This window comes from Numida meleagris, chromosome 25 (genome assembly GCF_002078875.1).
Source record: "Numida meleagris isolate 19003 breed g44 Domestic line chromosome 25, NumMel1.0, whole genome shotgun sequence".
Taxonomy (NCBI): domain Eukaryota; kingdom Metazoa; phylum Chordata; class Aves; order Galliformes; family Numididae; genus Numida; species Numida meleagris.
The window spans coordinates 537,608-554,626 of record NC_034433.1 but is presented as its reverse complement, the minus strand read 5'-3'; the positions used below and the strand labels follow the sequence as shown (position 1 = coordinate 554,626).

Here is a 17,019-nt window from a genome sequence, read left to right as displayed (position 1 = left end):
GACACAGAACAGAGTTCTGCCTGTTTCAGAGAACGGCAGTTGCAGACTGCTCTTCCCCAGGAAAGTGTTAGGCAGCAAGTTCTTGGAGCCATGTCTTCATGTGCCACTGCCAGAGATTCCAGAGTAACCACAGATTCTGCAGCCAGCTGTGACCTGGATGTTTGCCACAGAAAGAAATGCTGTTAATCACGTTCCAGGCAGCGAGCAGAGCCAGCTGCTTTAGGGGAAGACGGACACCTCCGCTGACACAGTTTGCGTATTTTCCCTTGCTCTAAGGGCATCTCCCCGAGCTGCTTCTGAACAATTGCAGAGGGTTGCCTCTGGCAGCACTCCAATAGCAGCATTCTGCCTCTGCATGCACGAGGAATAAGGCTAGCAACTGTATCCCTTCCTCCGGGGGAATTTAGAGACTCCTGGAAGATAAGGAACATGGAGGAGGGAACAGAAACACAGCTGAGCATACACCACTCCCTGCTGCTTCCCCAGCAAGAATCGTGGATGAACGCATCCATGCAGGGAATTCTCCTAGCATGGCTTCTCGCCCCAGGGACGCGTGGCTCCTATTGACACCACAAATAGCTCTGAAAGACATTTCAAGGACAGACTGCCTGCAGCTCTGACCTGTCCTGCCAGACGAGCACTCGCAGAGGAGGGCAGGCTGCTGAAAAAACCCTCTGCTCTGGCTCTCATCACTTTGGCCTCCTCTGGTGGCTGAGCTGCAGCTGCTTTGGTCAGAACATGCCCCACTTTTTGGCCCAGCTGCATTCATGGGATTAGTGCCTGCCCTGAGCTGCTTCCTCCACCCCCAGCCTACGCAGCTGATACACTCGTACCAAGGGGGGAAGGACAGTGGAGCATTTCTCCAGGCAGAAGCCATATCAGAACAGTTCATACTTTAACCAAAGCCCTCAGAAAGCGACCATGTGGTGTATGATCGAGGGACAGACCCTCTGCCATGAGCCACTGCCACTCACGTAGTGCGCTCTGAGATTCAGGCATCCAGGGCTGAAACAGCTGGGCTGCCAGCACCGCGCAGGTTGGACTGTGGCATTCCGGATGAAGTATTAGGAGAAAGAGGCAAGAGCCAAATTCTCCAAAGGGATTCCTGCTTCCCTTCCCAGGAGAGGGAAACACGACCTTGGTGACCCAGGAACCTTTTCCCCCTCTTCTCTGCCCTCACCAGCACGCGCAGTTCCCAGCCCACCTGTGAGGAAGCTGTGCTTTAAGAGCGTGGCTGGTGAGCAGCTCAGCACAGAAAAATTATTTACGCTGAGATGCAAAAGAGAAGCTGGTTAAAAGGAGCGCAAAGCTGGCTTTTATCAAAATCTTTTCCTCTTTGCACTTTTATGGCAAACTCCTCTCATCTGCTGCGGTTTCTTTCCGTGTTCCCCAGCAGCTGCAAAACACTTGGTGGTTTTAGGCAAAATACTTGGTGGTTTAGTGCTCCTTTGATTCCAGGCTTTGGCCACTGTTAACCTGGCTTTGCAGGAGGCAGGGAAGCATTTCCCCACACTATTTGTTTAAGGACCCTGAAGCTATTTCCTATTATTTCCTTCCCTCCTACTTTTCTTGTTCCTGCCAAGGAATGTAATGTTAGGCACATAAAATAACACTCAATTTTCATAATACATTTCAGATATCCCAAACACTCACACATCGTAAAAAACTGCCCATGTGGATATAGCAGTTTCTGATCACAGTGTAACAGAGCCGTGCTGCTCTGTGGAAATAAGCAATGCAACTGAGGTAAGAGATATAATACCAATGCTACATCTCCTAGCGGAACTGGCGCTGTTTTTATCCATTCATAGCCCTCCTCTGAGCTCTGCTGAGCCCCATGTCTTGGCACGTGATGGCAGCAGCTTTCTTTCCAGGTCACCAGTAAAGCTGCCACCACTTCTGCTCCACCCCAGCACCACCCACCAGCAGCTCCCAGTATCAGGATCCCACGTGCACTATTCTTTGGGAGGTGTCATTTAGTGAAGCCAATATCCACAAGCCTGTTCTGTGCAGTGATGTTACAAAGATGAAACTATTGTGCAGCACGTTTTGTATTTTAGTAACACGGACTATAGTCTAGGTACTACAGATCAAAGCATATCCCTAATAAATAATCTAAGTGTGAAATCAAACTGACACGTTCCCACCACTTCTCTCTGCCTGTGCAGAACTCACGTGCCACTCCCCCGCACCTTTAGGCACAGCCCCTGGAAGGACCAGCTCAGCTACAGCGCTCATGGCCAGGCAATGAGGGGGCAGAGGAAAGAACAGCTCCCACGTCCTATGTGCACGTGGCACATTTTGCAAGGACACAGAGCAAGACTCACCTGCTACCCAAGCAAGAGCCTTAATCACCAGATGCCAAAGGTAAGCTCTCCATCCCTCGCTCCCTCCCACTAATGAATCTGGACCGCCCACAGCAGAGGTTTGTGGCAGAGCAGCCCAGAACAGCCAACATCTTGGCTGCTTTACTATTCTATTAAGGCAGAGTCTTCAGATATTAGAAGTGCAGGTGTTTGAGCACTGGGAAAGGAAGGCCTCGTTTCTCCCTCCCCTGCTGTCATCAAACCAGAACAGGTTACCCTTTCTGGATTACCTTCCTGAGGCCGTGCCTGCCTTAGACTCCTGCCAGTAAAATGGTTTTAGGAAAAAGAAGTGAGGGAAAGTCCGTCCCACAGCCCTAAGGAGTAACATTGTTAGTCTTTACTCCCAACAGACCATGACTTCGGAGGTGAACACACACAAATTCATCATCCCAGCACAATGACAGCTCCACCTTTGTAGCCAAATCGGTACCAGAAGTGTTTGACAGCATGGCATGCTGACACACGTACTGCAGAAAGGCATGTCCTCTGCAGAGGTGACCCACAGCCAGCACTGTAAAGCTGCTGCATTATTCATACAAGGGTTTGCAAACCTAGAATGCAGACTGGACTGCAACTGCCAAAAGAGAAAGACTGTGAGAACCACGGCTGCTGCAGGCTCCTGCAACGTGCAGTCAGATTTGTGACCCATCTTTGAAGAGAGGCCATTGCTGGAGGCAGCATCCCAGCACCGCTCCTCCAGCTGCTTTGGCAGAAGGGAACTTACCTTCTGACGTCTGTTTAACGCGCACACAGCTCTTCTGGCATTCTTCAGCACTGAGACACTGAATCATCAGACACTGCTTGTCCAATGATTCAAGTCCTTTTCAGGATGGAATCTCTGCATTATTCCTTCCTGAACACACTGCTATTCTGCACGCCTCCTTTATTTGCCATTCCATCAGCCTGCGCTGCCCAGCTCTCTGCATATCTCATTTTATTTCCAAGTACTCAGTTAATAAAACCACATTAGTTAAAATGCTTACACACACTTTAGGCACCACATACTCTTACAGGTTACAGTTGTCAAGTAGGATGAGATTTTAGAGAACCTAAATGTTAAGGTCTGGGGCAGGGAACATCTGAACATCACCAGAAGACACGGCCTTACACCCTACAGCTGCTTTGGCTGTAGGTTAGACACTTTGTGGATCAATGCAGCAGTCCTCTCCTCCTCCTGCTTTGTGCCAGCACCCGCACTGCTGGGACTGTGCCACAAGCCACTCACCTTGGGAGACATCCCAGTACACAAAGAACAGCCACGACACAAGGAGGAATGACAGAGCAGCCACGAAGGCCCAGGAATGCTTCCAGCAAGCGTGACCCCAAGCAGTCCTGCAATATTGTCCCGGTACGCTGCTCTGCAGCTCTGCCACGAGCAACACCTTTCCTACGTGGGCTCGGCTCCAGCTGTGCTGTGCATCCTGTGGTCAGTGGGCAGCTCGGTGGCCGGGCAGAGGGGTGCTGCGCTGCCGGGGCCTGTCCTCGGTCCCTGGGACTGCCCGGCAGCGGGGTGCAGCCCGGCACCGCCACCTGTCCCAGCCCCGCGCCAGCGTCACTCGTGGGCCACGCGCTCCAGCGCCACGTAGAAGCTGTCCTTGTCGTCCAGGCAGTGCCAGCCGATGGGCCCGGCCTCGCAGTCAGCGCACACCAGGAACTTGACGTTGCCCACGTCGCGGGTGAAGCCGACGTTCTCGAAGGAGAACATGTCGCGCACCAGCCAGTGCTCCCGCAGCACGTCCCCGTCGCCGCCGCCCGCCGTCGCCGCCGCCTTCTTCCTCATGGCGGGCAGCAGGAGCTGCGGGGAGCACCGCGTCACCGCCCCGCCGCCAGGGGGCGCCCTTCCGCCCCGCCCCGCCCCGCCCTCGCCCCTCTGCCCGCACCGCGCCCCTCCCGCCTCCCTCGGCCGCTCCCCGGTACCTCACGGCGGGCGAAAGTGGCGGCGCCGGGCAGCAGCACCCGGGAGCCGCAGCGCTGGCACAGCACCGCCTTCAGGTTCCGCCCCTGCGCGCACACCAGCCCGGCAGAACCCGGCGCGGTGGCGACGGGAGCGGGAGGAGAAGAAGGAGGCGCCGCCGCCGGCTCCATCTCCGCACAGGCCGCCGCCATGGCCGCGCATGCGCACTTGGGGCTGCCACCGCCCGAAGGGCGGAGCGAGCCGTGACGGCGGCGCATGCGCAGTGCTGGGGCCCGGGGGGGGCGGGGCCTGGTCCTCGTCCTCGTGGCCTCGCGGTCGCTGCTCCTCGAAGCGGGGCGGTTGGCGGCGGTCGCGGGCTCCCCAGCCCCGATGCGTTCTTGCACCGCGTGTCCCGAGGGACGGAGCGCTTCCTCTGCACCGCCACGCGTGTAAGCTGCAGGGCGAAGGCAAGGCTGGAGGCGGCCACCTGCTGCAAGGTGGGCTTAGCACAGATCCCAGTGCAGGGATTAGATGAACGTCCTGAGGGGACAGAACAGAAGGTAAATTCCCTCTGGCTCAGGAAATATTTTATTCTTTATGTTTTCAATAAAAAATAAACATAGGAAACAAAACCACGGAACACTTGTGTAATAGAAACAAACGCGGAAAGTCGGAGCGTTGGCTGAAAGTGCATACTTAAGTCATGCTACCACGTCCCTGATCCCACCCTGTCCCCCAAGCAAGGAGCCAGCAGCAAGCTCGATGAGCAGCAGCACACGGAGCCCGTGGCACCAGGAACGAGGTGCGCTGGTGGGAGACATGCTGGGGAGCGCTCCTGGAGACACGGGACGCTCAGCTGGGGCGCGTGGTGGGGAGGGGAGGCAGGGGAGAGCTGAGAACGCGGGGGCAAAACAGAACCCGGGATGTCACTCCAAAACAGGCCTGGAAGCAGGGAAATCCGAGATAACAGGAAAACCAACACAATGAATTTGAGTTACAGGCTGACGGGGGTGCACTGGGCAGACAGCGGTCCAGGGAGGAACCAGTCGCTCGGCAGGGATGGTAGCAACCGCATCCACGTGCTCGGGGCCTCAGCCGCTGCATGTCAGCCTCCCCGCAGGGCTGGGAGCGATGGCACTGCCCTTCGCAGCACGGCTCCTGCGGCCAGAAAACGCAGCTCTTTGCAGCTGGGACTGCCAAGCTTTTCAAGGGAAATACGATGCCATGAGCCTTGCCGAGGCCCCGGTTGCAGCACAAATGCCGCAGAGCTGCCTTTACCCCAGGCAGTGGACTTCCCCCGGCCCCCTGCCCCTGCAGCCTCGGGCTTTTGGGTCTCAGTAGTTGACAGCTTCAATCTGCGACTCCTTGCGTGCAGAACTGTGAGGAACCTGCAGACACCGCTGCAGCGCGGGACCCCTCGCACACACATGTTCGTTCAGTTTGGCTCTGCACTGATGTGTGCTTGAGGAGCGAGTTCAGAACATTCCGTATGTACAAGACGATCTGAAGCGGGGACAGAGGAGCAGCTGGATTCCACTCGCACGCATCCATGGGGCGGAGAGCATCCAGAGCACCCAGCCGGTCCCGCAGAGACCGCCCAGCTGCGTGTACACGTCCTCAGGTGCGCTCACCAGGCCGGCCACTGCCAGCTGGGCACTGCTCTGCTCTGCTGGGAAAAGGAGCCACAGGAACAGCAGAGAATGCAGCTTCTCTCGACCCACTTCACCACCCTCCTCCAGCTTCACGCAGAGCCCCTGATTTCAGATGACTGCTGAGATAACACGGTTATGCACATGCTCTAGTCAAAGCAGCACAGAAAGCTGCTGTTCTGGTGCCTACTTCCACAGCATCCACAACTCTCAAAAACAGTCACTGCAAATCACTGGGGACTCTTCTTCCAGCAGACACTTCTGAGGATGTGCTCTGTAAGCTCTCTCCAGATCACTTCTCCCGAAGGACGCAGACCCCAGCGTCACAGCGCTGCATCCCCAGGGAGGTCACCACTTCCCAGCTGTCGATGATGGGATCGTAGCACTCAATGCTGCTCAGCAGTGAGTTGCCATCGTACCTGCAAGGACAGAAAGTTACGGGTGAGGGGTGCTGCTGCAGGGAGGGCTTGAGACGCTCAGGGTCCTTCCCGGGAGGCCGAGCTGCCTCCTCTCATAAAGCTTGACATGCAGACTCAGGAGGCTGGCTGCAACCTGGCAGCGGGTCGCGTCACTTCCAGTCACTCACGCCTCTTCCAGACACACAGAGCCCCTTCCCCCCGGCCCGCGGCCGCCTCTTACCCAGCGATCGCGTACAGCCTTCCCCGCAGCACGGTGGCCCCCACGTAGCAGCGGGGGGTGGTCATGCTGGTTACAGTGGTCCAGGAATCGGTGCGGATGTTGTAGGCTTCCACGGAGGAGAGATGCGCCGTCCCATCGAAGCCACCGACGACGTAAATGTGGTCGTTCAGCAGAGCCACTCCAGCGCCTGCAGAGAGAGGAGGATGGAGGAGGAGTGGGACAGCGCTGCGCCCAGCGCTCCCACTGACGGGGCTGAACCGGTCACTTCTCCCTCTACAAAGGATGTTTTCTTACATTTCTATCTAGCACTGAATATATCTGTGTTTACATAGATGTGCTTATTTATCTATGTAACAAATATCTAATGTATCGCTGAAGCGCTGCCACCACCCAGTATTTCCTGTTGATGTCTCCAAAATGACACGGAAACCTGTAACTCTGTCAAATTCTGCTCAATTGCCAGGGCAGCAGGAGCAGCATGAGGTGCTCAGCCCGCAGCCAGCCGGACCGCTGCACCTCAGGAGCTGCTGTGCTCTGCTGCCCCAGTAAGAGCAGTAATGCTACTGGCCCAGACTGGGGTGTGTGGTGACAACAGAAGAGAAACTGCGCTTCTAGCAAGGTGCAGGGCAGCCCCGGGCACTGCGCAGCAGCAGAGGGCATGAAGCAGAGCACAGGGAGAAGGGAGGTGCAAGAAACAAGCAGCTGAGACATAACTTTCTGCAAAAGGAGGATTTAAACTATCCTTTTCTCCTAGATCCAGCTGCCAGACTTGAAGTTCAGATAGGACGCCAAGCAGGAAAGAGAAGCTGCAAGCTGCGTGGCCACACAGTGGCTCAAGTCGGCAGCGTAGCGCTGTCCTAGCGGTGCTGCTCTCTGCTGTCCTGCTGCCCAGGGGCTGAGGCCCAGTGCTCCCCCGAGCACCCCTCACTGACCGTGCCCCGCTAACGAGCGCTGCCTTCGCAGGCTGTGCCATTACTTTACACACAATAGCTATGTTGTCTGTTCCTCGCCAGTTCCTAATTAGGGCAGACACAGGAGACTTCCTCCCCCTGCAGCCTACGAAATCACACGCACACTCCTTTATTCACATCTCAGCACGGGATGCAGGCATCAGGAATGTGAAAATGGATCCTCCTACCGGGGAGCTAAGCCAGCAGGTGAGCTCCTACCTGAGCGCTTAGTGGCCATCGGCGTGACATTCGTCCAGTGTCCCGTGTGGGGATCGTACCTCTCCACAGAATTCAGTATGTTCAGCCCATCGTAGCCACCTGAAACACGACAGAGGAGCAAACCGTGGGTCTGACTTTGGGAGAACGTCTCCTGTGCAGAGAGCAGTAACGTGCCTGGCTCAGCCTCAGCACGGCGCTGTGCTGTGAGCAGCACAACTCACAATGCACCGGTGCCGGCAGAGCAGAGAGGATCTGTGCAGCACTCCCAGCCAGCACGACCACTGCAGTGCGCTGCTGCCATCCCAGCGAAGCATCGCACAGCTTCCAGGACCGGTGCTGGCTCGGGTCTGCGTGCTGCGGGCACCTACCGAGGCAGTAGATAACTCCGTTGGCTACAACAAGCCCCGCTCCTTCCCGTGCTGTCTGCATGTCTCCCAGCATACTCCACTGGTCGATGTTTGGGTCGTAGCGTTCCATGCTGGTGTGGCGCCGGCTCCCATCGAACCCACCAGAAACGTAAATCATGTCTGCAACAACAGACCAGGGCCGGGCTCAGCGCATCGAGCACCACACGTGCACGTGGAGCACGAGGGCCCTCACAGACGGAGCAAACCCACAACGTGGACCGCAAAACACAGCAACCACGGCAGAACCTGGCACATCTGAAGCCGAGAGAAACGCGGACCGCTCACCCTCACGGCACCAGCCTGCACGCAGCGCCAACAGACCGAGCACAGAGCCCGGCCGGACCCTGCAGCTGCTCAGACCACCACGGGAGCTCCCCCTCCACGGCCCCTCCTTGAGCTCCCGTCGCTCAGTGCACAGCGGCACAAAGAACGGAGGCGCAGCTCCTCAGGGGACACACAACGGGAGGTTTCCATTTCTGTATCCGAGCAAGGAGCCGCTGGCCCTGCAGGCTCCGTGCTGCCCAGGACGCACCTCCCAGGGTGGTGGCTCCCGCCAGCCCGCGCCGCACGTTCATGGGGGCTACGGAATACCAGATCCCGTCCTCGTCCGACGTGTAATCCAAGCACTCCACGGAGCTGAGGCGCGAGCGGCCGTCGTAGCCCCCGATCACGTAGATCCGGTCGTGCAGGGACACGGTCGCGACGTAGCGCCTCTTACGGGTGATGCTCTGAAACGGTGAAGGAAAACCAAGGGTCAAGGAGAAGAAACGACACCGATGGATGCAGAGCAACTGCCGCCCTCCTGCCCCGCTTCCGCACACCAAGACAGAGGCACACGACACTGCGGATTTTAGGGATCCAGCTCTGGCTGAAATGCACCAGGACTGTGTCAGCGTTTTGCGGCTTCTGCCCCTGCTGCCCAGGTCTCTTTGCAGGAAATATTCCACATTAAATGTCAGCTTATCTCCTGTCACCGCTGAATCCCTGACGCAGCCTGGAGGTGTGCGTGCCTCCCACCGCTCCCTGTCAGTGGGGAGGCGTGGAGGCTACAGAGATCTGATGGATGCAGCTGAAGCTTTTGGCCTCCCAGAAACAGAACTGAATTTCGGGAGACAAAGCAATGCAAGTTCTCTGTGATCAGCAGTAATGAAGCAGCAGTTCTGCACTGTCTCATACCGATACAGCTGCTTTTAAGACCCTAGTGCAGAAGCTCTCTCTTCCTTAATAAATCCCATTACACTCAGAACCAATGTGAGCAGGGATCACACGGCCCGCCGTGAAGCAGCACTGATCCCAGTGCTCCCACTGACATTCCAGATTTCACCTCCAAACTTCAGAGCTCAACGCCTCTCCAAGATGAAACGCGCTTCCCTTAAGCTCCCACTCCCCCACCAGAGATGCGGTCTCTGCAGGCTCATCCCAGCAGATACGGCAGCCACCTCTCCCACAAAGCTTACTAAGAAAACCTTTACATGCAAAGCAGCTCCAGCATTCACTGCGTACACCCCCACAACCCGAAGGAATTGCCACCCGAAATCCCGAGCAGCGCGCAGAGGACAGCCCGAAGGTTCCGTGGCTGTGACCAATGTTTGATGTCAGCACGTCTGTTCTGCCCAACGATGGCCAGAAAAGGGCCCTTACGGGCAAGAAACTCCACTCCTGAGTCTTCGGGTCGTACTTCTCCACAACGTCAATGGGTGACTGCTGGCTGCCGAAGCCGCCGATCACAAGCAGGACCTCGTTCGCTCCTACAGCAAAGAGGGAGAGCAGAGCCACGTCAGCCCTCTGCACTGCGCACTGCAGGGCGAGAAGTTTTTGTTGCAGTGCAGCAAGGAGCTGCATGGAGCACACAGCACAACTCCTCCGGTCCCACCGCCCCTCCCCAGCACCCCCACGCCGCTCACCCAGACGGGCTCTGGTCCTGGGTCCCTGCATCTGGCTCCGGAGCTCGGGGCGGAGATGGAATTTCTTTGCTTCATCGACGAGGTCTCTGCACTGCAGACTGCATCGGATGAACGGCTGAGGAAAGACAGCGCTCACTGGTACCCGTGCTCTGTGCTAAGATCCCCCGGGAGCTGCCCCACACCGAGCTGTGTGGTGCTGGGGGGTAAGGGAAGGGAAGGACACACGGGGCTGAACTGCGGCTGAGGAGATACAGCTCATTTCTCATGGCACTCCGGATTGCAGGATAAAAACCAAAGAAAATTGAATTCTACTACACGAAAGCCAGCGGAAATCCATTTGAGGAGGGGGTAAGGGCTGAGGTGGGCTTGGCTGGCTCTGCCCGCAGCGTCAGCTCAACACACACCTGCCAGAGACACAGCGCGGAGCAAAGCACAAGCTGCGCAGCTCCAGCATTAGCTGTGCATGCAACGCCCAGCTACGAGCAGCCTAGAGAAGCAGGGAAGTCTTCTCCAGAAGAAGCTGGGGGCACTGCAGCCCCAGCACAGCCTCACGCCCTCCCCATTCCCCCAGCTGGGCCTGGCCACCCCCCCTGCAGCTCCACGTCCAGTTCCCTGTGGGTGTTCAGTGCCATGTGCTGCTGCAATAAACCAAGACCGAATTCACTGCGCCCTGCTGCCAAACCTCGCGCTGGATCAGCATTGCTTGTTTGGAATTAAACTTCATTTCCAAAAGCCTAACAATCTCATCTCATCATCCACATTTTGGTTTGCTCCTGCACCGCTGCAGCCACACAAAGGATTGATCTGGCTGCAGTGCATTGGCCCTGGCCCTACCGCGCTCCCGTCCCCATCCAAGGGCTCGTGCTTCCCACCTGCCCCCAAACGAGTGGCCCCCCCAGCTGCTTCCCCCTGCACCCCACCTACAGCAGAGCTGGTAGTGCTCATGAACAGAAGGCAGAAAGGATTTGTTACAATGGAGCAACCCCTCCAGACACGGCTGTCCGGAGCTGCATAGTGGGATGCTGCCATCGCCGGCGGAGCACAGTAATTCCAACTAACGGGGAACTCTGACCGGGGACAGCCCACGGCTTCAGCATCACAACGCTTCAGTGGAGAGAGCAGCTCTTCACGAGCTCCATCAGCACAGCAGGAGGAGAACGGGGGAAGCAGACCGGCCCGCGCTGCCGCCCGCCCGTACCTCGGTGTCGATGACGTCCGTGATGTAGCGCGGGGTGAGGAGCGGCATGCGCACGTACTGCAGCAGCTCCGGCAGCGACGCTTCCCGGTCTTTTTTCGAGTGCTTCACCCAGTTGATAACAGCTTCAAACACGGGTTCTTCCGAGTCCACCTGCGGGGAAGAGGCACGTGCCGCTCAGACAGGAAAGCAGCACGGACAGCTCTGAGCACGGGACAGTGCCCGGCAGGCAGCCGGGGAGCGCGGCGGCTCGGAGCCTGCTGTGGGCATTCCCACGAGCTGTGTTTATGAGCATGAACTCCGAGCCCTCCTTTTCTGTTCCCTATGGCTGCACCTGTTTGTTCCTCAGCGCTGAGATCAGCAGCTGACAGTACGAGCACCGGAGAGGTGACCCGGTACGGAGCAGAGCCAGAAGGTGGGGGCACTGCTGCCGGACAGCCCAGAGAAAGCCAGTGGTGCTCCCCGGCTTCTGGCTCCAGGGAAAGTGCTGCCCTTCCCCCCATAGAGGTGATGAGAATCCCACTAACCCCTGCAACCAGCATCTGTGCACTGCCCCTTTACCACCCTGCCCATAATAGAGGATCTATCCCTAAGGTCTTTTCGTTCAAGCCCCATGGAACCAGCCAGATTTCACCCCTGGGGTTCTGCACTCCGAGCCCTCCCCTTGTTCCTCCTCTAGTGCGTGTCTGCACCCACCCCACCAAGCCACCCAAATTCGGGGCTTTTGGTGCCCGGGACAGCTTTACACACAGAAGCTCCGTTGCACACCGGAGAGTAGGTTTAGGTTAGGAGTAAGGAAGAAATGCTTCACCATGAGGGTGGTGAGGCAGCGAAACACGCTGCCTGGAGGAGCTGGGGCAATCCCTCAAGGCCCCTTCCAACACAAAGCACTCCCCAGCTCTGGGATCCCTGGCTGCCCAGAAGTGCTATGCCAGCGCTCAGCACAACCCACCTCTATCAAACCTCAGCAGCGCTAAGGACGCCGCTGCAAACACCCAATGCCCTCAGCCCTGCCCTGCACTGAGCTCTCCTGTGAGCAGCCTCCTGCTGCCGCCCTGCGCGCTCCTTTCCAAGCAGGTTTGTTCACAACAGGAGCCCAGCTCGGCCGAAGGCCACTTCTGCTGCAGACTTTCACAGCACACGTCCAGATTTCCCCCCTGGTTTCCCCGTGCGGGGCTCTCAGGAACTCAGGAATTACCAATGCCATGGGTCTGCTCCAAGGAGCTCCCATCACTGCGAGCTCTGAGTAACGACTCGATCGCTTCTTTAAGGGCTGAAGCAAACACCACCTCTTGTTGAAATTCACCCTAACAAAACAGAGCGGCCCCCTTCCCATCATCAGGGAACGGTCACCTTGTTTCAATTCTCAAGAAAATACACATTCACAGAAAACTCGGGAAAAAACCAACCATGCAAACGGGATCTGACAGTTCCCAGCCACGCAGTAAAACCTCCAGAAACCAACTTCCAGGGAGCAGAGTCTGAGTACAAAACTCAGAGGCAACAGCACCGTCACATCACTGCCTGCAGCAGGGCCCTGCGTCACCGCGCTGCGCCCTGTCCAAGCAGAAGAACCACGTGCTGGGAACGACACACGCGCTCCTCGTGCTGCTGAGTAACACCACAACGGTCTGCAAACAGCAGTTAAAGTCCTGTGGGCGTCTCTGAAACGTGGGCATCGAGACAACGCGTCGCTGTCACCTCCTCCAGGGAGAGGGGGAGGAGAGGATCCCAGAGGGAACGGCGTGCAGCCCCGTGACAGCGCGCCCGGACCCAGAGGCTGCACGTCACCCATCAGTTTGAGGGCACAGAGCTAAAGGAATGAGGAGAACCTTCCTGGAAAGTGGGTTCCCAGCTCAGCAAGGCTGAGGGAGGCCCCCCAGCACCGGGCCCATTTCCGACTGGTTTCAACGCTTTACGTCCATGCTTTGCACAGTAACGGTACTTTCAGGTTTTACCTGAATTTCATCACACTTGATGAGCTTTTCAACCTCTTCTTGATTTAAGAGGATAAACTCTTCATGCTGAACCACCTCTGGAAAATGTTTCTGGCTGAAGACCTCTGCAGCTTGCATTAGATCAACACAATTGTGTGTCTCAGCAAAATCCCGAATGCCCAAACAATTTGATGGATCCAGCTGGCTTTCTAGAAACTCACAGCAAGCTTGTTTCACACCTACGGAAAATCGGAGGGGTGAATGAGCACTGCACACGAAGTGTCAGCCCTCTGCTCGGGAAAGGGCTTCAGTACACGAAAGTTCAAAACAATGAGGACGGACCAAGTGAACAACAGTGGAGTGACACCACACGAACACACGCATGCAAATGTTTCTTCCCAGGGGCGCGGTAACGCCGGGCAGCAGGAGAACTGCTCGGGCTGCTTCTGCCTGCTGCGTTAACCCCTCCTCCCCCAGCTTAAATCTGACACTGGTCGCTGCGAGCTGAACCCGGCCTCATGGCTCCTGCAGCAAAAATGGACGCGCTACGGCATCGCCCGCTGGCTGTGACCAGACACACGAACCTGGCAAAGCCGAACGGCACCGGGGCTGTGCTTATTGCTGTCAGCTCCCCTGGGGAGCAGACATGAAACAGCTCGAAGCACTGAAAAAGAATCCGTCTCACGTCTCTTTTTCTAGATGGGTCAGCTCCCCTACACTGAGAGCAGCGTGCAAAGGACAACAGGAGAAGCTTGGCACAAGGTGCACAGTTCTGAGGCCTGGACCGAGCACAGCGCAGAGGGACCGCGGTCATGGGCGGACACAGCAAATCCCTGCGCAGCAGCCGCTGTGCGGTCGCTGGCACTGGGCATTACCTTTCAGCTGGAGCAGGCACGCAGCCGGGAGCAGCTCCTGGACGTTCTCTACCGTCACGTGAACGGTTTCTGTGTACACAAAGTCTAGCAGGATTTCCATGGTGGAAGCCGTCAGCCCCTGGATGTCTACGTAGGGTTTATCTTTCTCTGAGAGCTGTGAATCAGAGAGAAGACAAGATTTATTTTTCAATAATACGGTCAAAAAGACACCAGTGCTCGCCAGGCCATACAAATGTGATTTGTCGAAGAGATTCCAGCAGAACTCTGCCTTTTCTCTCCTTGTGCTCACCGAAAAAACCAAGGGGGAGGAGAAAATTCCCCCAGAGAACGCACGGACTGATGAGCCGCAGAGAAAAGCAAAGTTGTTATGTGCGGGGAAGACGCTCCAGGTGCACTGCAACGTGGCAAGCTGAACCCGCGCCGTTCGCGTGCTCTCCACCTCTGCCATGCAGCAACCCCACGCGCTGCCAGCGCACACTGCCCTCGCTCCTCTGCTCTAAGCCCAGCCCACGCCCAAAGCTCTCCCCAACCCACACCGAAATCCTTGCACCCATCCACCCTACGAGCTTATGGTAGAAGTCCCTAAAAAGAATGATTATCTGCAGCCCATGGAATTCGGAGTTCAAGGTTAAGCATAAGTTTAACTCGATATTTGAAAGTAAAATGAGAGCTGTGTCATCTCGCATCGTTTCGGAACAATTACTTCCTCTGAAAAAACCTCCGAGCCAACCTCTGGGAACAGTGCACTCTGAGAACCCCCCGCGTGCAGACCCTGCAACGTGCGGAGCTGGGCTCCCACCAAGCACCGGCTGCCGGCGCAGCACCCGGAGGGCAGGCGGCTCGCGCCCCATGGGAGCTCATCGGCACAGGCAGACCCCGGCAGAAGGACTCCACACAGCGCACTGCAAAACCCAGCTCTTTAGAAGCGGCAGCGCGTTATCAGGGCAAGCACGGCTCAGAGGAAAGCCCCTCGCTTTTCTGGGCAAGAATGAGACTGAGGTTGGTTACGGGCACACTCAGCGAGGAGAACGTGTGATCAAAGCATCGCTGCTTCGCTCTGAAAGTGCCACTACAGGGGATGGGGGAGAGGAGAAAATCGGAGCAGACACAGATACTCGTACAGAGGCACTCGGTGGCACGGCAGCAGAGCAGAGGTCTCAGCTGAGACTGAGCCCAGAGCTGGTACCCGGCGCAATCTGCACTGACAAAACCTCGCGGCACCCAGGGCCCTCGAGGACGGACAGACCGCCCCGCGGGGCCGGCTGCGCCACAGGCCTGCCCTCGGAAGCTGTGAGTTACAGCCTGGGTCAGACAAAGCTTTCCCAAAACAAGCCTGAGCCCTCAGGTGTCACCAGAGACCACAGCCGAGCGGAGCGGATGTTTGTATGACTGCAACGCTGCACCCGTCCTGTCTGTACACACGGTGCGCTTCGAAAGGAGGACAGAAGCTTCTGGGTCTTTGTAACTAGAAGCCTTTCAAACAACTTCACGTATTGCGTGTGATGCAGAAGAACGTGGGATCCTGCATCGTACCTTCAAGAAGGATCCTGGAGCGGAGCGTGACGCAGAACATCCCATGAGGACTCTGAGCTCCAGAGCACATAGGCACTATGACAGAGCTGCATTCCAAACGCATTCCTAGCGCTTCCCGTGCGGCAGAACGGGGCTAGAAAGCGACCAGAGCATCCAGGGCAGCATAATTCCATAGGAAACCACTGTGCAGGCGCCACGTGCTTCCCCCGAGCTGCTGACCGCCCCGAGGCGGCTGTGGCACGCAGCGCTGCCGTCCTCCATTGCGCCCCAAACCATGGGACTCACAGCGCAGGAGCCCAACGTTTTGGAACCGCACCTCGCCCCACTTCCTCATCCGATCCCAATTCCCGTTTTTGTCCTCGCTACCGCAGATATATAAAGCGTATTGTAACGAACCCCTCCAGCTCCCTGAGTATGGGGAAAGGGAATGCTGGTGTGACCGTGCTGCTCTGGGGGACGCTCATGGCACAGACCACGGGCTCGGGCTGGACAGGACCTTAAGGATCACCTGGTTCCAACCCCTCCATGGGCCCGGTACGAACCCGAACATGAACAGAAATTGCTTATTTTCACAGTCCGAAGAATAATTCTGCACAGTCCAGGGAAAATAGGAAGGAACACAAAACCCGAACACCTCAGAACACGCTCAAAGAGAAGACAGAGCGGTTTCTTTCTGAGATGGAGCCAATGAGGAGCCCTCAGCACACCCTGCGGTCCGCGAGCTCGTCCAGAGGCAGAAATGGTGCAGCACGAGCACAGGGCAGAGGGGCGATGCTGCAGCTCCCACCGACACACTCATCACCACGGCCTGCTCCGTCCCGTCCCAGCAGGACACACCGTAACCATGCCGAGAGATGCAGATCCAGAGCCACCGCCCAGGAGGACCCAGAAGGATCCAGAACCGCCATCCAAAGGGATCCGGAGCCACAACCCAAATGGATCCAGAGGGATCCGAGCCCATCAGCCAAAAGCATCCAGCAGGAGCCAGGCCCACCACTCTGCAGACGCTGCCCCAGAGGGATCCACAGCCACAACCCAGAGGGATCCACCACCCAAAGCGGTCCCAGCCGATCGCCCCAGGAGATCCGGAGGATCCGACGCCATCCAGAGCCGCTCCCAGGAGCCCGGGCCCACCCCCCGGAGGACCCCGGCCCGACTCCCGCGCAGACGGGGCCGTGCCCGCCGCCCTGCACCGACCTCGCTGGTGAACATGGCGCAGAAGTAGTCGCTGCAGGCGGCCAGCACGATGCGGTGGGCCGGGAAGTCCTTGTGCTCCACGCGCAGCGTGACGTCGCACAGCGTGTTGCTCTTCCGCAGCGCGTTCATGGCGTTGAGGATGGACTTGGCGTGCGAGTTGGTCATGATGTCCTTGGGGGGGGCCATGGCGCCCGGCACCTGCGGGCACAGCCAGCACGGCCACATGTCACGGCCCGCCCGCCGCGCCGCCAGGG

At 57.5% G+C, this 17,019-nt stretch overlaps 2 protein-coding genes across 3 annotated transcripts; both read right to left on the bottom strand.

Moving 5' to 3' along the window:
- On the bottom strand, nt 3,278–4,516 carry RABIF (RAB interacting factor). The gene is made up of 2 exons (XM_021377164.1): nt 4,284–4,516; nt 3,278–4,161 (listed from the first exon to the last, which is right to left on the bottom strand). Exons 1-2 carry the CDS (start codon nt 4,470–4,472, stop codon nt 3,919–3,921), a joined length of 432 nt encoding a protein of 143 aa, XP_021232839.1. The 5' UTR covers nt 4,473–4,516; the 3' UTR covers nt 3,278–3,918.
- KLHL12 (kelch like family member 12) lies at nt 4,822–17,013 on the bottom strand. 2 transcript variants are annotated; one of them, XM_021377161.1, is made up of 11 exons: nt 16,766–17,013; nt 14,036–14,189; nt 13,182–13,399; nt 11,227–11,376; nt 10,029–10,143; nt 9,766–9,872; nt 8,657–8,852; nt 8,086–8,244; nt 7,718–7,816; nt 6,549–6,735; nt 4,822–6,328 (listed from the first exon to the last, which is right to left on the bottom strand). In XM_021377161.1, the coding sequence occupies exons 1-11, from the start codon at nt 16,988–16,990 to the stop codon at nt 6,202–6,204; spliced, it is 1,737 nt and encodes a 578-aa protein (XP_021232836.1). In that variant the 5' UTR covers nt 16,991–17,013; the 3' UTR covers nt 4,822–6,201. The 2 variants fall into 2 exon arrangements, with proteins under 2 accessions (XP_021232836.1, XP_021232837.1); XM_021377162.1 differs by lacking the exon at nt 16,766–17,013 and adding an exon at nt 15,569–15,711.

Bases quoted from the DNA above. Each gene is read 5' to 3' on its own strand.
- RABIF (XM_021377164.1), bottom strand. From the start codon at position 4,472: ATGGCGGCGGCCTGTGCGGAGATGGAGCCGGCGGCGGCGCCTCCTTCT. The intron at 4,162-4,283 runs GTACCGGGGAGC...TGCTCCCCGCAG, and splicing joins CCACTTTCGCCCGCCGTGAG to CTCCTGCTGCCCGCCATGAG.
- KLHL12 (XM_021377161.1), bottom strand. From the start codon at position 16,990: ATGTGGCCGTGCTGGCTGTGCCCGCAGGTGCCGGGCGCCATGGCCCCC. The intron at 13,400-14,035 runs GTAATGCCCAGT...GATTTTCCGTAG, and splicing joins GTGCCTGCTCCAGCTGAAAG to GTGTGAAACAAGCTTGCTGT. The intron at 8,245-8,656 runs GTGCGTCCTGGG...CTGTTGTTGCAG, and splicing joins GGGAGCCACCACCCTGGGAG to ACATGATTTACGTTTCTGGT.